General features: G+C 41.3%; 1 protein-coding gene across 1 annotated transcript; it reads left to right on the forward strand.

The window, feature by feature from the left end:
• Window positions 1–5871: 5871 nt before the first annotated feature.
• Window positions 5872–19532, forward strand: LOC125389521 (arylacetamide deacetylase-like 4). The gene is made up of 4 exons (XM_048418070.3): window positions 5872–6128; window positions 9569–9782; window positions 12896–12959; window positions 18515–19532. Exons 1-4 carry the CDS (start codon window positions 5961–5963, stop codon window positions 19287–19289), a joined length of 1221 nt encoding a protein of 406 aa, XP_048274027.2. The 5' UTR covers window positions 5872–5960; the 3' UTR covers window positions 19290–19532.
• Window positions 19533–25357: the final 5825 nt, after the last annotated feature.

Genomic DNA, 25357 nt, shown 5'->3' on the forward strand with positions numbered 1-25357 from the left:
TTAAAATCATCTACAACCTTCTCTCCCTCTCTCCCCACCCCTCTCTCACACACACACACGTGTCACATAGGAAAGAGAACATATGCTTTTGTCTTTTGGATCCTAGCTTAACTCAATATTATATTTTCCACTTATATCCATTTAGAATTTTTACCATTCTATTTTCTTTGATGTCTGAATAAAAATCCATTGTGTAAGGCTGGTAAGATGGCTTAAAGGTTAAAGGCACTTAAAGGGTGTAAGGCACCAAGTATGATAACCTGATTTTGTTTCCATGGACCCATATGGTGGATGTAAAAAAAAATCCAACTCCTCAAATGTCTTCTGACCTCCATTTGTGTACTATGGCAGGTGTCCCTCCCCCAGACACACAATAAATGAATAAGGTAATAAAAAAACATTCCATCATGTCTGTGTACCACACTTTCGTTATCTATTCATCTATTTATGGGCATCCTGCCTGATACCACTTCTGCGCTGCTATAAATAGAGCAGTTATTAGTTTGGATGTGCAGGTATCTCTGTAGGCGTATATGGAATCTTTTGGGTAGATGCCCGGGAGTGGTATATCTGGGTCATTTGGAAATTTGGTTTTAAACTTTCTAAGAAACCTTCACACTGATTTCCCCCATGGCTGTACAAGCTTATACGTCTTCTTCTTCTTCTTTTAAATTGCTATTTATTGAACTCTACATTTCTCTCTGCTCTCCTCCCTGCCTCTCCCCTCCCCTCTTCAATCCTCCCCCAAGGTCCCCATGCTCCCAATTTACTCAGGAGATCCTGTCTTTCTCTACTTCCCGTGTAGATTAGATCTATGTAAGTCTCTCTTAGTTTTCACATTGTTGTCTATGTTCTCTGGGATTGTGGTTTGTAGGCTGGTTTTCTTTGCTCTATGTTTAAAAACCACCTATGAGTGATTACATGTGATAATTGTCTTTCTGTGTCTGGCAGTTTATACTTCTACTGGCAGTGAGTATTCCTGTTCTTTCATACTCTCTTGGGTATTGCTTATTTTTTTTTAAATTTGACAATAGCCATTCTTGTGAGAGTAAGATGGAATGTCAGTATGATTTAATTTTCCCATCCCTGATGGCTCAAGATTTTGAGCACTTTCTCAATTATTTGTTGACCTTTTGAATTTTCTCCTTGAACAATTCTGTTTTAAGCCCCCCAGCCCATTTTTAGAAAATTCTTTCCTTGTTTAATTTTTTTGGGTTCTTTGTATTTCCTAGATATTTATCCTTTATCAGGTTTACACTTACATTGATATCTTCTGGCAAAGGTTTCCTCCCTCTCTGTAGGTGGCTTCCTCACTTAACAGTTTCTTCTGCTGTACCCAAGCATTTTAACTGTAGGAGGTTCTCATTGTTGATAATTGGTCTTCTTTCCTGAGCAATTGTTTTCCAAGTGATAAGTCATTCCCTATGCCTGCGTCTTGAATAATTTTTCCAACTTTTCCATGAGTTTTAGACCCTGGATTAAGATCTCTGATCCACCGAGAGTTGATTTTTGTGCAAGCAGAGGAATAAGAGCCTGGTTTCGTTCTTCTACACGAGGATACCGGTCGTCTGGCATCACTTGTTGAAGAGGCTTATCTTCTCTCTGGTATTTTTAGATATTTGTCAAAAGCCAAGTGGCTGCAGATTCACGGGTTCATATCTGAGTCCTCTAGTCTGTTCCCTGGATCTTCCTGGTTTGTTTTTGTGCCAGTAGTAGCACACTGTTTTTATTATCATACTTTTTGTATACTAATAAAAACCTTACTGAGAAAGAAACAATAGAAACATTCACATTAACATCAGTCTCAAAAAATATCTAGGAGTAAATTCAACCAAGGATGTGAAAATCTTTATAATGAAAGCTTTAAGTTGCTGAAGATAGAGATTGGGGAACAGACTAGGAGATATACCTCTCACACTCATAGATTGGTAGAATTAACATTGTAAAATGATTATCCTACCAAAATCAAGTTACAGATTCAATGCAGTCCTAAGAAAAATCCCCATGACAATCTTCACAAAGCAGGATAAACCATCTTAAAATTATGTAGAATCAGAAAAGACCCCAGATAGCCAAAGGAACTCTAAGCAAAAAACCAAGGTTGGAGGAATTAGTATACCAGATTTCAAGCTATATTACAGAGCTACAGTAATATAAAGAGCATGTTATTGACAAAAATTGGACAGATTGATCAATAGAACAGAATAGAAAATCCAATCACAGATGTCATCTACAGCTTTCTATTTTTGTCAAATGGGCCAAAAATATACACTAAATGAAAAATATGCACCAAACCTTAACAAATGGTGCTGGAAAACTAGATGTCCACATATAGAAGAGTGGACCATATCTATAAACGTGTAAAAAAAAAACCTGACTCCAAATAGATCAAAGGTCTTAGTGTGAAACCTGAATTGCTGAAACTTCTAGATCAAAACACAGAACTGTCGAGGCCCACAAAGAGTACTTACAGAAGCCCTTCAGGGATTTCTGAAGAGAATTCCATTTCCTCAGTAATTAGTACCAACAATTGACAAATGAGATCTCACAAAACTAAAAGGTGTCTGTGCAGCAATGGAAATAGCCAACTGAGTGAAAAGGAAGTTCACTGAATGGAGATCACTTTTACCAGGTATCCATCCAATAGATTACGTCTGCTGACTCTGAAATTCCTCATCGTTCAGAACTCATCCAGTTAGATCCATCTGTAGAACCAAGGGTTCTACAGAGTTGAGTTGGCTCAGTTTTCATTTTGACTTGACCCTGAAGTGCTGGATGACCCTTAAGAGTACACAGATATTGGCATGGGTCAGGAACTGATATACATCATAGGTATAATCACTGAGTGACTGGTATTCTTTATGAAGTCTGAGACCTGGAGGACCAAGCTTCTCACTTGACACCCCACAGCTGCGGTGGAAACATCTGGCTCTCTGTCGTCTCTGCCACTGGTCTCCGCATGGCTCCATGCTGATGTGAAGGTGTCAAAACAATCATTGATTTTCCTTGCCAGGAGTGCTGAGAACTGCTCTCACATCGACCAGCTTCCCTTAAGGTTCATTCTGAGAGCTGTGCATATTAATGGTGACTCTGATTACACCCTCCTCAGTGAATCCAATACCCTTGATGAACAAGGATGATTTGGGCCTCATTCCTGCTGCCAAAAGACTGAAAGGTAACACGACCTTTTCTGAAATCAAGGACAGTGGTCAGAGTGCAACTCACTTTGCTTCCAGCTGTCTCGAGAAACAAATTCTCAGTGAAGCTATGGGATGATTTCAGTGGGAATGTTCAAGAAATAGATACGAGAGAAGAGGCAGAGAAGGAGAGTGTTGCTAACTGAAATATAAGCCAGTCCCTCTCTAATGAGAGACAGGTTCTCGGAGCCAAGGAAGTGAGGACAGCTCTGAAGACCACCTAAGCATGGAAAGTCCATTTTCTAAGGGAGTAAGATGCAGACCTTAGACACCATCGTCTACATCAGGCTTCCCTTTGGGCCACCAGCCAGCTCCCAAATCACGACACAGAGACTCATTATTAGTTATGAATGCTTGGCTTTATCTTACGCTTGTCCCATGAACTCTTATAACTTAAATTATCCTATTTCTTTTCATCTGCATTTTGCCTCAGGACTTTCTTACCTTCATTTTTTCCTGTATGTCCTACTCCGTGTCTGTCTGTCAGACAGCTGCCTGACTTGCTGTCCCTGGGCATCCCCCTCTCTTTATCCCTTGTTCTCTCCTCTCATTCTCTCTTCTCTTCTCCTACTTATTCTCTTTGCCCTCCAGCCCCATCTATCTGTCTACTGCCTATCTATTGAGCCTTCAGACTTTTATTAGACAAATTAGGTGTCTTAAGCAGGCAAGGTAAAACAGCAACACATCTTTCCTTAGTTAAACAAAAGCAACATAAACACTCGCCACACACCTTTACATAGTTAAAGTAACATTGTGTTACGTAAACAAATGTAACACATCTTCACATAAAGCAGTCTTTCACAACAACTGCAGGTGTTACCAAGGCCAGTGTCCTTGCTTAGCCTATTCCTCTCTAATGTTCACAGGGAATGGTCAGTGGACCTCTGTACTTCATGCTGTGAGTGCCCACCATAGATTTCCGGTCAGGTAGTGTTTGTTAGATGCATCTGTAATGGCCACAAACCCCACTGTAATAGCCACAATATCCACAACATTAAGTTATGAAGTTGCTGATGCTCTTCTATGTAACCATAGCTTTTCTTGGATCATCTCTCTCACCTGTGATTGATGGATAAATGATATCCTGTTAGTGTACTGGCTATGCTGAGGTTCCTATAAATATTTCTTCCTGAAAGACAGTAGAGGGAGGATCATCACTCCTGGGAGAATTCATTTGGTGAAGATTCCTCTGACTTAGTGTTTATGAATTTTATGTCTACTTTATATACCCACATGTGCACACAAATGTATTATAGACAAATGAAAATACATAAACACGAGTGAAATTTGCATATATTTGAGCCTATGATAGCATTATGCATCATAGCAAAAAGGTAGAGGTAACATAAATGTCTCTCAGTGGATAAATGAATGATGAAATGCCCACAAAATAAAAAAAAATCAACACAGGAAATATGGCATATATATATGCCATATATATATGGCATATATATACATATATACATATATATGTACATACATACATATATGTATGTATATATACATATATATGCCATATATATACATATATATATGCCATATATATTATATATATAATTTTAAAAGAAAAAATCTTGTTCATTGCAATATGGACGAAGTTGTGAATTGTATGTTAATTTGGTAATGCTGTTACAAAAAATAAAACATTACATAGGCCCATATATGGAGGTATCTAAGGTAGCCAGACTCCTACAGAGTAGAATCGTGTTTGTCTGGGAACTGGGAAGGAGGGGAGTCCAAGGATGTGAATTCTTTGTTGTAGGGGATCTACTGTATGGGACACATTCAGTTAGTTCTGTTGTACTGGGCACTTAGAAATGGCTCTGACCATAAGTTTTATGTTATGTGCTTAAGATTTTATTATATTAATTTATTTATATTGTGTGCATGTGTGCATGTGTGCATGTGTGCATGTGTACAGGGACACACATGTAATGGTATGTGTGAAAGGGTCAGATGAGAATGGGTAGTAGTAGAGTTTTATCCTTCCTGATCCTGGGGATTGAACTCAGATCGTTATGCTCGCTGGCAAGTGCTTCAGCCCACTGTGTCAGCCCTGGTATATGCTTTTAAACAACAAACACACACATGGAGATAATAGTCTATGTGCTTTGCTTATCAAATCTTCCATAGACTTGGAATATGTAGCCTATACAATGCTCTCCATTGCTGCCCAAGTGTTGGCATGCCTGGTACCTGTAGGCACACCTGGGCTTGACTTAGATACAGTTCACCCATCTCTGGGCTCCTCTGCCTTCCGCATTCAGAGAGCAGAGAGCTCATCCAAGGTAAACTCGTCAGAAATGAGAAAAGACTTGCTAGTTTAGCAAGTGTTTACAAACTGGATGGCCTCAAATTCCTTAGGCAAACTGTTGCAGATGGGGTTCATATCTCCTGGTACTCAGCGAAGGGTCAGGCTGTGGCCTCCTGTGCTCCTGGCAGACCTCTCCCCTGTGCTTCAGCGGAGAGACAGAAGCTGGGAAAGCTCCTGTCCAGTTTGTCTTTGTAATCCTGTCTTTCAAACTACTTTGGGGATCCAGGTCATCTTTCTTTGTCCCTTTGTTCCTTGGGGAGCAGGTTCCTCTGGATCCTGTTGACCTGTGTGTCTATCCCAGAGGCTATATAGGCCACTAAGTCAAGTGTAGTCTGAAAGGAGTTAGTGGAGGTGGTAGGCCATAAATCTATGTCAGTTGTTCCCAAGGAAGATCTTTGGGACAGTTGCTTCTCAGGGCCTCGAGAGCAGGTTGTTGGAGCCTTGGGACCATGACTGCCATATGGCTGGTGTTGCTGGTGAACTTGTCTACCTTTTTCCTAGGAGTCTTCATATGGACTGTCATTCAGCACTTTCTCATTGCGGAAATTCCCTCTGCCTTGCAGCATCCAGTCAAGTTCAGGTGTATGCACTGTATAGCGCTGTACTTAATTACTATGGTGAGTCTGCTCTTGGGGGAAACCACAGTTTTCAGGGTTCTGTTGTGGGATATTTGGTCACACGGTGAATCCCAAGATTGTGTTAATTAAATAAAAATGTGAGGTCAAGAGGGAGAGACAGCAGCTATTTGACAGGAAGTAGACAGAGAGAGTAAAGAGGGAGTCAGAAAAATGAATAGAGAAACACACAGAAAGTAGAAGGGAGGGACTTATCGAGTTTGTTGGTCCCCTTTGGATTGGAACAGTGGAAGAGAGATCTCTTTCTGAGATGCTGGGGAAGGGGAAAGGTCAGCTAGTTGCTCCTTAACCTTTCCAAGTTAGCAGTTTTTCACCCTAGCCTCTGATTCCTGAGTCTTTCTTGGTAAAATCATTAGATATAAATTTATATAAAACCAACAGGGCTCTTCTGTGTAGTTTGCCTTTCTTCTTTTATTCTCCCCTCTCTACACTTCCCCATGAATGAGGTGGTTACGTTACTGGATCTTAGATACACAGAGACACCATGTTTGTCTGTATCCATCCCTCCTTCCCTTTCTCTTTCTTGTTCTCTTTATCCCCTCCCCACCTGCCTCTTGTCTTTGATATATATATATATATATATTTGCATATAATATATATATTTGTATATATGAATGACAGCATTTCCTTAAGTTCAGGATAGCGTTGAGCTCACTAAGTAGCCAATGGTATGGGGCTCCTGATTGTCGACCTGCCACCCACCCCTAAGTGCTGGGGTTTTAGAGGTGGACACTATCATGCTTGGTTTATGCAGTTTTGGGGATCAAATCATGGCTAAGTCAGCACTCTATCCACTAAGCTACACTCCCAACTCTTCTTTATAATTTTTTGAGATAAGGGTCTCATGATTTTGAAGTGGTTATCTTTTGGCTCCCACCTCCTGAGGGCTGGGATCGGAGGCAGGCATCGCTGTTAACCTACCAGATTCTTTTCTGAGGTGTGAAAAATGATTTCACACCCAGGTTCTACTCATGATAGATTTATGACCCAACAGCTGTGACAAATTTTTCAGCAGGACTCCCCTTCTTCCTTCCACTTACTCACTTCCAGGCATTTTGTTGCATTGTTGCGAACTCCTTGAAGCCACAGACTATTTCTTAGCATAGTTCTGAGCAGAGGGCAGGTGTCCTTTGCTAATCAAATCATTCACAGGATGATGCTAATCAAATCATTCACAGTATTCAGTCTTTCAGCATGACTGCACTGGGTGACTGGACTCTTAACTTGGCTTTGTTGCTGGTTGGGGATAGGAACAAAGGCCTGTCTACAGGAACAGTGGGTTTGGAAAGGGCATTGGGCCTTATGTGGGAAGCAGGAAGTTTGAATAAAATGGATGTCCCAATCTTGATTAAAAATCTGTAGAGGCCAGACAGTTCATAAGTGATTGTGTCAGAGGGCAGCTACAAAGGAGGAAGTGGCGAAAAGCAGCTGCAGCCAGGCTGCCTGATAAGTGTCTCTGTTCTGCTCTCCCTGGCTGTGAGAGCCCTTCGCTTATTCTGTGTGTATGCCAGAGTCTTCATCATCGAGGTAGGGAATATTCTTGGTCTTGTGAAGTTAATATACACATTGCATGGCATATGATAAAGAATAATAAGTTTTGATATATGACTTTACAAAAAGTAACACGGCACTGTGCTGTTGAGATTTTTTTTATCTCCACGATGGACCGTACCTATCAGAATAAGCAAGCCTTGCTCAGTACAATTATTGAAAGCTTCGGACCTCAACCCCTTATTCATTTTTATCTGCAAGTGCTTTCCTAGAGGTCACGCTGTTTCAAGCTCTGGGACTACATGGAATTGAAGGATAATTTAGAGCTCTGGAATGACAGATGAGGTCCTTAGATGGCTAAGTTCCCCAGAGACACCGTATTCTTTCAAACCTGTAGTGCTTCCCTTCCACAGCATCACACCTACGTCACAGCTGTGGGAAAATCAAGCCCACACAAAACAGTGCAACACTCTGGTGTATCTAATGGGTTTTGTTCCAGACACAAGTCTTTTCTAGTTTCTCAACCAAGAACTCACCTCCTGAGGTAACTATCTCACTCCCCCCATCATCAGCTTTATCTGCTCATGGGAGTATCATCTAATCATCACTTAAAAGACAGATATTTTTTTAAAAAAATTATTTCTTTTATTTTTGAAATTATAATTTTATAATTTCCCATATTTTGAAATTATAATTTTATAATTTCCCATGGTGATCCAATACCAAAGACTTGTCTTTTAAAAATGTGGAGCAACCCACTCGACTGGGTGGGACCATCCCTGAATAGGTAGATGAGCAAGCAAGGGGGCAAGTCAGTGATCAGTTTTCCTCTGTGGTTTCTGCTTCAGTTCCTGCCCAGGTAAATGTCTTGACTTCCTGCCTTGGCTTCCCTTAATGATCAGCCATAACCTGTAAGCCAAGTAAAACCTTTCCTTCCCCAGGTTGCTTGTGGTCCGCTTGCTTATCACAGTGACAAAGAGGAAAAAGGGACAATCTGTCTATTGTCCATTTGTGCTTTATCTTTTGGTAACCTATTCATTTATCTCTTTTTCCATTCTGTAGGTTGAGTCTTTACTCAATTAAAACTTTCTTTTTACGTCTGTAAGTTTTTTTTTTTTAAATTTCTTGAGTACCCATTTGTCAATAGCTGGCCTGATTTCCAGATACTGAAGTATTATGCAAGAAGTCTTTACCCATGTCTATGTTTCCCCCAGTGCTCCTTCTAATATTTCTACAGCTTCAGTTCCTACAATACAGTCTTTACTACATTTGGAGTTGACTTTTCTACAGAGTGAGGTAGGGATCTAGGGCCATTCATTAACATGGGCATATTCAGTTTTCCCAGAGCCATTTGTTGAAGATGCTCTCATTTCTCTTTTTGTCACCTTTGTTGAAAATTAGGTAGCTGTGACCATGTGGAGGTATATTTGGATCTTCCACTCTATTCCATTCATCTATTTATCTGTCTTGTGAAAAGGCCATCTCAAAACAATGACAATAAAGTTTCAACATGAATTTTGGTTGAGAGAAATAATCAAATTACAATCCTATCATTATCTAATCTGGATGTTTTGGTTAGAAACTCTGAAAACCCACATTCTTCCTAAGCAGAGTCTGAGCCAGTTGTAGATACGTGAGTCCATTGTATATGTAGAAGTCAAGAGAGAAACAATGAACTAATTTTAGCAATGCTAAGTGGGGGCAGCATCTACATGCCTACCTTATAGTCTCCTATGTCTCACTTTTCTTCTTCCTCTTCCTCCTCCTCCTTCTCTTCCTCCTCCTCCTCCTCCTCCTCCTTCTCTTCTTCTTCTTCTTCTTCTTCTTCTTCTTCTTCTTCTTCTTCTTCTTCTTCTTCTTCTTCTTCTTCTTCTTCTTCTTCTTCTTCTTCTTCTTCTTCTTCTTCACCTTCTTCTTTTTGGCTCCTACAGGGAAATATGTTAGAGAAGCTGAGAATTTGCTCCATGCCCAGGTTCATCCAGTGTCTTCATGACTTAGTCATAAAGAAGAACCGTAATTTGACGGTGACCAACATGTACTTTGGAACAATCCCTGTAAGACTATTCCAGCCCAAGGCAGTGTCCTCCAGACTCCTACGAGGCATCATTTTCTACCATGGAGGAGGAGCCATATGTGGTAGTCTGGGTAAGTGGCTTCTGCATTGGGCGGGAGAGGAAAGTCATGTCTGTTAGCCTTTCATAGGTTCCTATGAGGACCTCTTGGGAGGGAGCTAAAGCAAGTACAAGTTGGAACTTTTAGGGAGAATGGATTGAGGGCTTGGAAATCACAACATTTAATGAGGTTGAAACCTCCATAGCAATGTTTCCTGTATAATACAGTCTTAGCCCAGGTTTGGGCAGCATTATCTACTGCAACTCCCCCAGAACTAGACGTGACACTTCCCTTTCCCTTTCCTTCCCACTCACAATACTGGCTTTTCCTATCTGTCCTATAATGACCCCAAGTCCGTGTGTTTTCCTTAGCTCTGCTGGATCACTGTGCTCAAAACCCATCCATTCTTGATCACTGTATCACCTCTGCTCCCTAAAGTTGTTTCCTTGGTACAATTATCATCATCTCTCCCAACCAGAAGGACCCAGTGCCAATCACTGGTGTACTTCAACCTCCCCAGAGTCCTGAACACATCTCCCACCTGGTCACTTATGCCTCCTATCAGCCTTTCTGAGCTGTAGTTTGTGAACTCCTCAACACAGCAGGAATCCTGGGATGCTCATTTGTTCTTCTGTACTTGCTGCTTGTGCAGACTCAAAAGACACAATTTACGGGATGAGGGTTACTTACTGCCTTCTAATGATTGAGATAGACAGAGCAGTTCTGAAGATATTGCCAAGATGCTTGCTCTCATTTATTGGTTAACTATGAGTGTATCTTATCTGTGGTACCCACCCTTTCCTAGAGCTTCACTGCCTTTGTTCACTCTTCACTGTCATCAGCCTCACCTTCTTCCCCAAGTTGCTATCATTATCTACTGCAAATAATGATATTTCAAAATCTTAAGCAAGAATGGCTCAGTAGATATCTGCTGAATATCTACTTAGCCCCAGGCCCTCTCCAGGCATAGGGGACACACTGAAAGACATGCAAGAACCAGTCCACAAATTTCAGGGTCTGTACATCAAGGGGGGAAGCTAGACCACATGGGAGAACACAAATGAGGAGGTGGTTTCAGATACGGGTAACACAGGAGTGGAGTAGAGAGTGATTCAAAATCATAACATCTCAGTTTCTCTAATCATACAGTCCCTCCAAGAAGGTGATATTTGAGACCGGGATGACGGGATGGAAGGAGGCAGTTCTTCTGAGCTGGGGAAAAGCAATGTGAGATAGGTTGGGAATCTGGGTGAGGTGAAGGAAGCCTGAACCTCAGCACCCAAACAAAGGACTCCAGAAGCTCAGTCACTGAAGCAAATAATACTGCATGTTAATACAAGATTTTTAGAAAGCTCTCATGCAAAAAAAAGGTAATAAAAATAAATAAAACCTATGAGAAGCTGTGTATCTAAGTTTATAAGAGGGCAGGTGACTGAGGGCTGAGTCACTTGTGCAAGCTGGAAACGGCATATTTCAGCATATTTGAACTTTCATTGCACCTGTGTTTGTTGTGTCCCATGGGGAAGGAGAGAGACAACACTTACGGGTTCCAAAGTCTTTAAGGTTTAAGAAATCCCTACATAAGTGGGGTTGCTGATTGATCATAGTTACGCAACAAGGACTCAGGAGCCTTATTTCTCCTGGCAGCCCCAAACAGAGGCAGAAGTAGGTTTTATAAGCACAAACCCCACAAACCCTTGTTGTCAAGTTACCATTACAATTTTCAGGAGTTAAGGATTAGGAACTTTCCTTGTACATTCCATCATTGTCAACTGATGTAAAAGGTAAGCTTTTTAGTCTAACTTTGGATAGAGAAGCTGACCGCCCCACTCAGCTGAGACTACCCCATGTGTTGGTCTCAGTGTTTGCTCTTCCGTCCACGCTCCCCTACACCCTCCCCCACTGTCCTTTGACAGTGGACAGGTATAGAAGCATGGTTCACTCCGCTGCTATGACAAACACCGTAACCAAAGGTGCCTTAGGGAAAAGCAGGATTTGTTTCATCCTACAGGTTACACTCCATCACTGAGGGAAGTCAGAGCAGTAACCCGAACAGAAACCATGGGTTGAGCACTGCTTGCTAACTCGGTCTCAGGCCCATGTTTAGCTAGCTTCATTATGCCATCCAGAACTACCTGCCTGGGGAACGACCCTGCCTACTGTGGGCTGGATCCCTCATACTAATTAAGCAACAAGAAAATTCCACACAGACATTCACACAGGAAAATTTGATCTGGACAATCCTTCAAATGAGACTTTTTCTGAGGTGACTCGAGGCTACATTAAGTTGCCATTTAAAATTACTGAGGATACCTCCAATGCCCATGGTGCATATACCCACCTAGCAAACCCCCTAAACATTGGTACTAACTAACTTAATTTAGAAAATCCCAGTGCTTGGCTGGATGGGAGGTGTTACACTCCATTAATCTAGCACCTAGGAAGTTGAGACAAAGGGATCACAAGTTTGGGTTTACCTGGGTTATATAGTTAGGACATAGACACATATAAACAAAACCACCAATTGAGTAAGTAACAAAGTAATAGATAAAGTAAAACTAAAACAAGATAAAATCTTCATGGATATTCATTAAGAAAATTAAAAAAAATAGTTTTAGTGACTGAATCTCCTCCCTGGAGATGCTTCTGGGATATGGTAATTAAGAGACTCTAGACTTCTGTCCCAACGCCAGACAGAAATTAGACCATGATCAACTGTATACTAATCTTAATTGAACTGTCTACTAGTATAAAGTTATTATCTGGTCATCATTTTACTCCTCATGAATATAAATCAATGAGCCCATTAACACTCCAGGTCTGGCTCTGCAAACACATGTAGCCTTAGTGACATCAATTTCAGATCCCCAATCATTCTAAGTCCCTAGTTTACCCATACTGCATAAAATTCAGTGATATAGAAAGTGAACTGCAAATTCCAACCAAATCTTGCTATTCAGAGGGCTGGGAATGATGTCTGGCTTTGCCTACACAGAGCTGAGAAGGTTATCTCAGAGGAATCAAGAATAGGGAGATAGATAGGACCTTATTATCATGTCTATCATGACTGTTGCTATTTCTGGGATTGCGGTGGGACATGCTGGGCTCTTGGCCACACTGCTTGACACCTGGGTTCCTCTTTGCAGACAGTTACCACAACCTGTGCAGCTTCCTGGCCCAGGAGACAGAGTCGGTGGTGCTGTCAGTGGGGTGAGTGGCCTGAGACATTTGGAGGTTTGTTTATGTGAGGGTGCTTTTGGGGGCACAGATTTGGGTGACTAGGCCACAGAAAGGGGTCATGACCTCCTGGACATGTTCCCACGAACATAGCCACAACACTTTCAAAACAGTAGAAGTCTAAAAATATATCCATCCCTGGGAAGTACACTGGTGAACTGTGACAGAAGAAGCGCAATACTACAGAATACTGGTCTCCTAAGGAGCAATATAGAGCCATAGAGTAGAGAACTAGGAAGGACATACCATGATGTGAAGGAACCCAGGTGGTGGAAAATAAGAAGAGACTTTGTATGTCCTCTTTGGGAAGTTAAATTAATTAAAGTCAAAAGAATGCTTTCTAGGATACACAGAGACCCCCATGAAATTCAAAACGTGGAACGAAAGAAAAAAATGACAAATATTGAACTCAAAATGTCTCTTTATTTGGTGGGATGATGTTGACTTTGGATTTAATGGTGCAGTCAGGGTTGGCTGGTGGTCAAGGTGAATTGAAGTCATGAACTTTGTTGGTTGATAGCTATAGTGTTCTTTGCAACAGAAAAATACTGCTAAACTTTTGGGAGCCAGCAGAGTCCAGCTCTATCGGCTTCCAGTCTTTTGAAAATAAAGTGGTCCTTGACACAGGGAGCTGATTATCATAATTTGAGAACAGAGTCTATAGGTCTATAGGACAGTTTAAAAAGTGAGGTAAGAGAAATTGAAAACTGCCTTGTTAGATTCTGCTGCTTCAATGGCTATCATTTCACTGGACCCCTCATACCTTGACATCACCCAGGACAGGTATGCACCTAAATTGGGTAACTAGAACAAATCACTTGATATCTCTGTTCCTCTTTGGTGGCATAGTGATGTGAGATTCTGCTCTGTATGTTGTGAATACCATTGGTTAATAAAGAAGCTGTCTTGGGCCTGTGCAGGGCAGAATAGAGGTAGACAGGGAAAACTAAACTGAATGCTGGGAGAAAGAAGGTGGAGTCACGGAGAAGATATATAGCCCCACCAGAGACAGATGCTGGATGAAACCTTGCCAGTAAGCCACAACCATATGGCGATACACAGATTAATAAAAATGGACTAAATTAAGATGTAAGAGCTAGCCAATATAAAGCTAGAACTAATAAGCCAAACAGTAATTTAATTAATACAATTTCTGTGTTGACTGAGGTTTCTGTCCTGCCTGGTCCCACAGCCATTTAACCCCAAAGAAACATACAGAGGTCTACATTAATTATAAACTGGCTGGCCTATTATCTCAGGCTTCTTACTAACTTTTATAATAACTTATATTAGCCCATAATTCTTGTCTGTGTTAGCCATGTGGCTTGGCAACCTTTTTAGGTGAGGCAGTCACATCTTGCTTCCTGTGTCTGGATGACGACTGCAGACTGAATCTTTCCTCTTCCCAGAATTCTCCTGTTCTCTTTGCCCTGCCTCTACTTCCTTCCTGGTCACCCTGCCTATACTTCCTGCCTGGCTACTGGCCAATCAGTGTTTATTTAAAATACAAGTGACAGGGTACAGACCATTGTCCCACAGTACTTCTCCCTCCCCCCTTTTAAACAAGAACTCTGAATTAAATCTATCTGTGTTTAGATTTTCTCCTGACCATTATCCATAACAGCTTGTAACCAACATTCTAAACAAAGGCAAACATCCACAATCCTTTTTTTGGGGGGAATGTAGGCGTAGGTTTCTAGGCTACTTCCTGCTGATTGAGGGTGCTGATAATCTTATGGGTACCAAAAGAAAATTTAGAATTATGATCATGTCCTGAATGGAAAATTCTGTGAGGCTTGATTATCTCAGGCAGCAGTCTTGAAACTGTTCTGGATGCGTAACTCAGAGGTAACTCCAACAGAGGTACTCTGAAATGTTGGATTGTCTGGACCATCTGGTCCTACTGGAGAGTCTTCAGGGAGTCTTCCTTGTTCAAAACTGATTTTTCTTAGCCCAGAATGAATTCACAGCATTTCATTTCCTGTGGAAACAAAAACAACGTCTTTTCTAAAGTAACATACCTTCTGACTTACATTTTGAAGTCAAGGCATTTTCAAAATACATATTGGATTAAAACAGCAACATTTATAATCAAATATCTTTTAGCTGCTTTTGCTTCTTCCTTGGCCATCAAACAATTTAAAGACAATAATTTAAAGCATTATCCTGACTCTCTATGCATTCTTCATCTTTGTGTGGCTTTATTTTAAACTAATTTCTTGTCTTTTTCTTTTTAATTTTTGGTGTTTTGAGACAGGGTTTCTCTGTGTATCTTTGGCTCCTGAATGTCTCAGTCTGTAGACCAGGTTTTCTTTGAGCTCACAGAGATCTGCCTGCCTCTGCCTCCCAAGTTTTGGGATTAAAGGTGTATGTAACCACACCCAACTACTCTCTTTCTTTCTTTTTTATTTTAAGGACTCTATCCTTTTACTTTTCTTTCCCAAGCCTACATATATTTTTAAACACACTGTAAACTGTTTAGAGGCTTTTTCTTCGGAAACTATCTTTACTGTATCTCTCTTTTTTCTGACCACATGAGTCTTTAATTTGCTAAGTGATATGGCTAGGATTAAAGCTGTGACTCTGATGGCTGAATCTGGCCCATTCCTTAGCTTTTTGAGAGTCTGTCCTCAAAGCAGAGGTACTAACCAGAGTCATGGTTTTTTTGCCACAACTTTATGCTATTTGAAGGTCCCTGCCACCACCAAGGAATGTGCCGTCAGCTATTCATAAACACCACTTAAGTGTTTGGTGACGGGGCCTCTTAAAAGAGTTGCAAGGTTTCACAGCTGAAGCTATGTCAGGAAACATCTCTTAAATGAGATCACTTGTCTCTAGCAAACAGAACAAACCCAAGAAATTGCTGCTATCAAGAAACCAAGCTTAATGCTGTTATTTTGTGTCTAGAACTACTTCCCAAGCTCTCTCAGGTCTTCCGTGGATGCAGTTGTCCACATGTTAGGCACCATTTGTTGACAGAGGTTTCTGTCCCACCAGGTCCCAAAAGAAATACACAGAAGTCTATATTAATTATAAAGTGACTGGCCTACTAGCATAGGCTTCTTATTAATTAATTCTTACATTAACCCATTATTCTTGTCTGTGTTAACAACATGGCTTAGTACCTTTCTCAGAGAGGCAGTCACATCTTACTTGCTCTGTGTCTGGCTTCCTCTCCATCTGGGTGACAACTGCAGACTGACTCTTTCCTCCTCCCAGAATTCTCTTGTTCTTATTGCCCCACCTCTACTTCCTGCCTGGTCGCCCTGCTTATACTTTCTGCCTGGCAACTGGTCAATCAGCATTTTATTAAACAAGTATAAGAAACAAATCTTTACAGGGTAAAACCATTGTCCCACAGCAGTTTCTGTGTCATTATTTCGGGGCTGAGCAGCCAAGAACAAATGAGCAGCCTCCTACAATATCATAGGAAGGGTACCATCTCTCTAGACTCCAGAGACCTTCTCCTACCTGGATGACACAGTATCTAAACTTTCAAAATGGGACTTACATCTCTGAGATCCCCTTAATAGAACTACAGAGAAGTATGTAGGTACTTGGCCTGAAATCTTAAAGGGAATTCCTCAGTGTGGCATTCTAGAAACTTACAGAGTTCTGACTCATAGGCCAGAGAAACTATGAAAGAATGGAAAGTGTAGATGCTCAGCTACAGAAGGGGCTTGAAACTGCCAAAGTGCTGCTATGAGCGACAGTTCTGAAACTACCAACCACCTATCCTTAGCTTCCCCCCTTACCCAATCTCTCTCCACCCTTAGTACTTCCTTACCCACCCCTCCTTTTGTACCCCCCAATTCCCTTTTCTTCTTTTTCTCTCCCCTTCCTGACCTCCCTTTCCTTGAAGCAAGGTACCTTGACTCTAAGTGAAGTTTCTGCATCTCTACTGATGGGGAGTGGCGGTATCAGTCATCTCCATTGGGTCATTTTCTTCTACCAGATCATTTTCTTCCAACTGATTTGATGTGGGAATTTCCCTCTGCATGCTGTGATTACCATTAATGAATAAAGAAACTGCTTTGGACCTATAGCAGGGCAGAACTTAGATAGGCCGGGGAAAACTAAACTGAATGCTGGGAGAAAGAAAGGCAGACTCAGGGAGAAGCCACTGCCAGAGTCAAACATGCCGAAACTTTGCTGGTAAGCCACTGCCATGTGGCCATATACAGATTAATAAAAATGGGTTAAATTAATATGTAAGACTTCGCCAATAAGAATTTAGAGCTAGTGGGCCAAGCAGTGATTTAATTAATACAGTTTCTGTGTGATTATTTTGGGTCTAAGTTATCCGGGAAGCTGGGAACTAATTAGTGGTCCCCTTTCTCCTACACTGATTCTTTAGGACTTTATAGCCCTTGACTTCTGAATTTAATGGTGGTGACAAAGAACTAGGAGCCACAGAAGGTGCCACCTCTGGGGTCAGAGTTCTCCTTATGCACGCCTCTAGTAATTGGAATTTTAACCCGATGGTGCTGAGGACTAGCAGCTCCCGGGTCTATCTGTAAAGTCAATGCCCCCTAGGCTTTGATAACACCTGTGCTCTAGTTCTCAGGTCAGTCTTTCTAAAACCTTTGGCCCTTAAGGCAGCAGTTACTGCTTCTGTTGTTTTCATTTTCCAGGTTTTGATCGCTGCTGCCCATCTCCTGTATTGTCTGCAGTTGTCTTTTTAGGCTATAGTTGCTCATGTGTCTTTGCTTCTGTTCTCTGCTCCCATTTCTGAAGCTTCACTTCTGATGCTCTCAAGGCCACTTTGCATTTTTTTTGTGCTGCTAAGGCTTCTGGCTGATTCCAAAGGTCAGTGACTCCCACTCCCGAGGTGCCCAGTGGCCTTTGTGCCTCTGCCACCATTTCTGTCACTACATGATGCTCTCTTGCCTCTGGACCTGCTGCAATTCTTCTGCCAATCAGCTAGGGCCTTGGAGAAGAGTCTAAGAACTCTTAATTATCAAGGCCAATTGCCCCATCCCCTAACACTTTTATTTGTTTGCAGGAAAATAAACATTAGAAAGTTCACTTACAGCAAGACCTTATGTTAATAGTATTTTATTAATAACTAGTGTTATTCATAACAATGTTATCAATATAACATTGACATAAATTTTGAAGAGCAATGGTTTTGACAATACTGAATGGATGCCTGAGACATCCTGGAAAACTCAAATCTTTACCCTGTCTCAGTGGGACTAGCAGAGCTCCAGTCACCTTCTCTGGGTCTTTGCTGGGTGTCCTATTTCCTAAAGCAATTGCTTTGAGCTTGACTGATGCTTTTAGGGGCTCATTCATCTATGAAAAGAAAAATGTGGGTTGGAATGAAGAATCCTAGCCTCCCTGGCTCTGGCAGGTTCTTCATGTCCTCAGAGGAAAAATGAGGATAGTCATATTTATCTGTTAGGGTCATTCTGAGGATTTAATCAGGGTTTTTGTTCAATGAGAGTAGAGGATTCTCTTCAAATATCCTCCAGTGACTCATGTGTATATACATCACTGTATTGTGTTTGTTTATTTCTTCTTAGGTACCGCAAACTTCCTGACCACTGTTATCCTTCTGTTCCTAATGATTGCCTGAATGCCACCATTCTCTTCATGAAGGGCCTAAAATCCTATGGGGTAGACTCCTCCCGGGTGGTAGTTTGTGGAGAAAGCATTGGAGGTGGTGCTGTGGCCATTGTCACCCAGACCTTGCTCAACTTCCCAAGTCTTCCCAAGATCTGTGCTCAGGTGCTTATTACTCCAGTTACACAGATCATCAATTTCCGATTGCCATCACATCAACAGAACCAAAATGTCCCATTCCTCACCAAAGACATATTAATGACATCTGTGTGTAAATTCCTGGACATTGACTTATCTTGGAAAGATGCCATAGCTAGAGGCTCTGGTGTTCCCCCAGACACCTGGAAAAAATACAAGAAATGGCTCGCTTCTGATAACCTCCCCAGAAGGTTCAAGAGCAAAAACCTCCTGCCTGAGTTTCCAGGACCTTTCAATGAGGCTGCCTATCTGGAAACCAGGCATATTTTAACAGCAGAAATTTCACCTCTCCTAGCAGATGACAAGATCATTGCTCAGCTTCCCCAGGCATTCCTGGTGAGCTGTGAGAATGATCCCCTCCGTGATGATGCCTTGCTCTACAAGAAGCGCCTGGAAGATGAGGGTGTCCCTGTGACCTGGTACCATGTGGAGGACGGCTTTCATGGATGCATCATTTTGTTTGATAAGCAGCCTTTCTCTTTTCCCTGCTCCATGAAAATTGTAAATGCTGTCATCAGCTATGTAAAAGGCATATGACATTCCTTTGGGATCCGAGGGTGGAACAAGGTGAGAACTATCTGTTCTGGGGCTTTTCCTGGTTTTATTTTATTGAGTAAAGGGATGCTGAAGCCGTTCATGATCCAAAAGGGAAAGACTAGGTGTAAGCAAGAAAGACAACTCTGTGTGTTTCTTTCTAGAACTGACAACATCCAGTGTTACAACTAGCAACACTCTCTACTGCTTGATTTACTTGAAATAAATGTCAAAGTGGAAAGAAAAGTCTCTCAAATTTTACAAAAGCCTTAAGAAATGATGGTAGACCCATCATTTGGTCACATCATCACTGCTGATGTCATATCCATGACAACATAAAGAAAGGGTTTTTCTTGTTATTATTTGTCCCAAGACCAAATTCACAGCATTACTTGTACTGCCTCTATCTGTCCTAAGAAATGGGCAGTTTCATAGACTCCCTCCTTAGAAGATGACTCTTACACTGAATTGTGGGATGACATTAGTGGGAACATTTAAGAAACAGAGATTCAAGGCAATGAGGGAGGAGTAAAAGGGATGGGCGAACATTGGGTGAGATTTTCCCTGGGATCACATTTTTTTTGGTGGAACTCCTAACACAGACCCAAGTCTACCATGTGCCCTCAGAATCACAGCTATGATGCGAGTGTTAAAGGCCACCTGGTGTATTCAAGGCATGTCCCGAGGTGAGGAAGGTGATAAGCTCATGTGCTATTCTAAGTCTTACAAAGGTCCCTACCTTTGCTTAACCAACACCACTCTTCCTGTTGAGAGGGAATCTGAAGGAATCATCCACTGTAAGGTGGTTGTGGTTGTTTAATGGGTTCATGTTTTGTAAATTGGACACCATTATAATTAGCCCAAACCCTGCTTCTGTCCAAAATACTGAATTAATAAAGTCACTGCCCTGTCTTGGTTATAGTACCCTTAGCTGTAGTATCAGACAGCTTGTTCATCCCGGCTGCCCGGAAATGTAAGGTGCCAATTTCCAACACCAAGCAGGAGAGAGCTGCTTGTTGCTTTCTGGCTAGCTTAGACCTGAAATAATCACACAGAAACTGTATTGTTTAAATCACTGCTTGGCTCATTAGCCCTAGCTACTTAATGGCTAACTCTTGCATATTAATTTAACCCATCGCTACTAATCTGTGTATCACCACTTGGCAGTGGCTTACTGTCAAAGTTTCAACGTGTCTGACTCTGGTGGTGGCTCCATGGCTTCTCTCTCTCTGCTTTTCCTCTCCCAGCATTCAGTCCAGTTTTCCCCACCTACCTAAATTCTGCTCTATCAACAGGCCAAGGTAGTTTCTTTATTCATTAACCAATAAAAGCAACACATAAACAGAAGGACCTCCCACACATTTTCCCTTTTCTGATTAAATAAAAAAGGAAGGCTTTAACTTTAACATAGTGAAATTACATGTAACAAAACAGGTATCAGATAAGAATTATAGTTACAGTATTTATATCTACTTTATCTTTTATCATAACTAAGGAAAACTATAGCTATAACTGTAAATTCTTCAACTCCATCAAAGACTCCAGAAGAATATGATAGTACCTAAGTAAACAGGCAGTACATTGTAAGAAACTTCCAAAACTCTAGAATTGGCAAAGACATCTTGCTGCCTCAACAGTCACCCAAAGTTCTTCTATAACACTAGAGCATCCATCTTCAGCCTACAGGCTCATAGTATCCAGCAGACTTTTCCACGAAGCAGGAAATTTTAAAGACAGTTCCACCTATATTGGCAGTTTGTCAGTCACTTTCTTCTGTGTCCTGCAGAATGTCTAGTAGACTTTAGTGAAGCAGGAACCTCTAGGCAAGTTCAGCCATCATTTCTCTTTGGGTCCTGCATGTCCATTTTATCAAGCAGTCCAAGCAAGAGCAGTTTCTTGCTCAAATAGCTAACCAACTCCATAAGGAGTCTCTTTGATGTCCATTTTCCTCTTGAAGTAATTTGGTGCTTCCAAAAGCACATGTGTCTCACTGTCATGAAAAGTCCAAAATTCTTAAAACATTTAAAATGCCATATTCTGAAGGTCTCTGAAAGATTTGATGAATACCTAACTAACTGAGATATATCTGTATATATCTAGAAAACCTAACTAACATGACTATAATCTTGACTATTTTATATGACTATCTATTAACCTATATTTCTTAATTATACATTACATTTTTAAATGAACTACACAAACACAAAACCTTAATCAAGGGCAGAAATATACATATACAGTATAACAACATTTACCTTAAATTTGTATCAATAAACCAAGATCCATACCAAAGTAAATTATTCATCTCTATAGCATATCCCTCTTGAAATGTAAACAGACAATTATAAACAATATTTGGGTGTATGGGCTTAGTTCTGTCCATACTGCTTCCTACTGTTTGGCGGCACGTTTAATCAGGTTTATCATGGTGTATCCTGTTTATCTCAGTTTGCAGTTGGGCAAAGTAATTTTTTGAGGGTGTTCATGGCACCCTTTCAGGGGATTGTGCTATATCAAACCATATTAGTCTAGAAGCAATCCACAGGTTCTCATCCTCTGTAGAAACAAAAGAAGAACCTCTTCCCACATAACTCAGCCGTGAATGATGGAGAAATGAGGTCATGACTGTGCCCTGAATCCTTGTAACTAGGAAAATTATCAGCTCATGAAATGGAAAAGATTCTGGAGCACAGTCGATACTTAAATTTGTGGGATTTATGTTTCTAGCTTTGAGAAGGTATGTTATTTTTATTTCTTTATAATGTGTTGCTTAATAATACATATTCATTGTGTCATGGATTCCATAGGTCAGGAGTTTTGACATGGGTTGGCTGAGTTTTGGGATTATGGCTCCTATGCGGCTTTCATAAGGTAGTGGGCTGTCATCTCTTATGAGCCTTGACTGAGATGGATCTCTAGCCACGTACAGTTGAGTTGTAAGAAATAATTCAGTCCCCTGAGACTGTAAACCGACAATATCAATTTTTTGTTTGCTCTTGGCTAGAACCCATCACCCTCACTTTTTATACTGACTTTTGCTATCTTTTGTGCAACATTATCCAAATGACCACTTTATTTCTTAAACCCAGCAACACAGAGAAAGACTGAAATGAATAGGCCATAGAAATGTGTATGGTGACCATGTGAAGATATGGATGCTGTCATCTTTCCCACTCTCATGTACAAACAAGTCATGGGTCCTGCCCTCACACAGGGATCACACAAAGATGTGTATGGCAGAAGAGAAGGTCACAGGGGCCATTAATGACCACACTATACAGAAAGTTACTTCAGAAGATGTTGGGAAGAGCAGCCCAGCTGGTTTGTCTGCCCATACAGCAGGGTTGTCTACACTTTGAAGAATATGTTATCCCCTTTAAAGAACACAGTCTTTTCATCAATTCTTTGTGAGTTTCACACAATGGGATGCTTCCCTTGAATTGTTAGTGAAGGGTGTTTCAGAGATCCCCCCCCCCAAAAAAAACAATACAAGCTATTGCTATTAATCTTGGTTGCCCACCAAAACCTAATAGTAAGACTATTGAGAACTCCCATTTTGGAGATGTTGAGGACTGGGGCTTCAAAAGGAATCTTCTCTTCTTCAACAGCTCTCATCCCCCTTTCACTAACACCATTCCGATCTGCCTCTTCCTTGAGGCTCTTCCCAGACCATACGCAGAGCAGCATCTCTTTGGCTCCTGTTATTAACGGATTACATTTTTAATTAAGCAAAAAGTTCTTGGAAGAGGGTGGAAAGAAGAGCACAAAGAACTGATGGTCAGTTAAAATTCAACAATGGGCCCCTGTTTCCTCTCCTCTAGAAAGCAATGACAAAAGCAAAATAAAAAAATACTTGTCAAACTTCACTTAGTTGAACACAGTTTAGAGGGCTGGAATGATAATGATGGCCATGGGGGAAATGTTGAGGACAGAAGTGCCCTCTGTTCAGGAGATAGAATGATCTCCAAATCCAATGAGGTGTACAAGAAATCATAAGGTGTGTGCCATCTGGGATTTAGCTGGAGGACACCTCACGCCCTGTCTTCCCACCCATTGTTTATGTGACCTGGGTGAGACGCTTGACATCTTGGGTATCCCCTTCCATGTCGGTAAAATGAGCATGACCACAGTACCACTTTGCAGCCTCAGGGTTAAGTGACTCGAAGTGATAAAGCACTAAGAATGGTGCCTTGCCCTCAGGGTGTGGGGAATTCATGGAAATAATGAAGTATAAGTCCTTGCTATTGGTTACTTTTATGTTCCTATGACAGAATACTGACCCAACAACTGAGATAAGGAAACACTTATTTGGCTTCATGGTTTTGGATGGATTTCAGTACATCATGGTGAGCAGGCATGGTGGAGTTCTCAGTGGATGGGAGCATGTTGTGGAGATGTCTCCTGTCATGGTATGGCAAGAAATAGAGAAAGCAGGCAGAACCAGTGAAGGGTTTCATCTTCAAAGCCCTTCTCTTAGTGACCTCAGCCTCCTAAGTTCTACCCAGTCTTTAAAATAAGGTCACAATACGGGAACAAGCCCCTAAGTCATCAATATGTGGGGGATATTCCACATCTAAACCAAAGCATATCATCTCCAGTTCTCAAAGGCTCCTGTCCATCAAAGAATGAAAAATACTTTTAGTTCAGCTTTAAAAGTTCCCAGAGTCTTAACTATTGAGATTCAAGGCAATCCTTTGGATGTGAGACCCTGCAAAATCAAAGAAAGTTATGTAGTTACAACAGACAATGACACAGAGTAAACCAGCCCACTTAAAGATGTTAGAATGGGAGATATCAAGGAAATATTGAACCAAGCAAGAAGAAAAACTCTCTCTCTCTCTCTCTCTCTCTCTCTCTCTCTCTCTCTCTCTCTCTCTGTGTGTGTGTGTGTGTATGTGTGTGTGTGTGTGTGTGTGTGTGTGTGTGTGTGTAGGTGTGTGTATAGGACAAAAGTCAAGCTCATATGTCTTACTTGGTTGTTCTCCACCTTAACTTTTGAGGCTAGACCTCACTGATGTATCTAGGTTGCCTGGCCAGCATGCTCTCAGAATCTTCTGCCTTCTCAGTACAGGGATTACAGGTGCATGCTGTTGTACCTGGATTTTTACATGGTTGCTGGGGATTGAACTCATGTCCTCATGCTGTGTAGCAAGCATGAACCACTATTGTAGTTCCCATTCCTGGCTTCTTAGGTTCATATTATGTCTTTATATGAGTTCTAATGGGCTTGGGATACTCTGCTTCTGTAGTCTTGTCGTTTACAGCACATGTGGTCTCTCTCGGGGGTGGTTACATTCTATTTACAGTTTTCCGTAGCAGATGTTCAGGGTTTCCGAATACTTCTAGTATTCCAAGGTCTCCTCTGTAATGTGGACTTAACTCACAAAGCACCACATAGAGTCCACTTGGGAGAATTCTGCAGAGATACTGACCATGTTATATTGACCTCACAGGCTTTCACTTTTCTATTAACAGTTGGTACAGGCCTGTTGTTGGGGTTCCTGTCCTGCCTGGTTCCCACAATTGTTAAGTCTCAAAGAAATTACATAGAGGTCTACATTAGTTATAAACTGATTGGCCCAGTATTTTAGGCTTCTTATTAACTCTTACAACTTATATTAGTCTATTATTTTTATCTGTGTTAGCCACATGGCTTGGTACCTTATTTGGCGGGGCAGTCACATCTTGCTTCTTCTGTGGCTGGGTCAGGACAATGGCACTCACATGGACAACTGCATCCACATAAAGCCTGAGAGAGCTTGAGAAGTAATTCTAGAAAAAAAGAATATATTTAAGCATGGCTTATTGATAGCAGCATTTTTCTCAGGTGGGCTCTGCTTGCTAGAGGCAAGCACTCTCAGTTAAGAGAGGCTTTCTGAACTGGCTTCAGCTGCAAAATCTTGCAGCTCTTTTAAGAGGTCCTGCCACAAAACACTTAAATAGTGTTGATGAAAAGCTGACTGCATGCTTTCTGGTGGTGGCAGGGACCTTGAATCGCCATAGATTTGTGGTAATAAACATGGCTTCATCTGGTACCTCTGCCATGAGGCTGGAATCTCAGAAAGCTAAAG

This window comes from Myodes glareolus, chromosome 6 (genome assembly GCF_982192425.1).
Source record: "Myodes glareolus chromosome 6, mMyoGla1.1, whole genome shotgun sequence".
In the NCBI taxonomy this organism is placed as follows: domain Eukaryota; kingdom Metazoa; phylum Chordata; class Mammalia; order Rodentia; family Cricetidae; genus Myodes; species Myodes glareolus.

Bases quoted from the DNA above. Each gene is read 5' to 3' on its own strand.
- LOC125389521 (XM_048418070.3), top strand. From the start codon at position 5,961: ATGACTGCCATATGGCTGGTGTTGCTGGTGAACTTGTCTACCTTTTTC. The intron at 9,783-12,895 runs GTAAGTGGCTTC...TCCTCTTTGCAG, and splicing joins AGCCATATGTGGTAGTCTGG to ACAGTTACCACAACCTGTGC. The intron at 12,960-18,514 runs GTGAGTGGCCTG...ATTTCTTCTTAG, and splicing joins TCGGTGGTGCTGTCAGTGGG to GTACCGCAAACTTCCTGACC.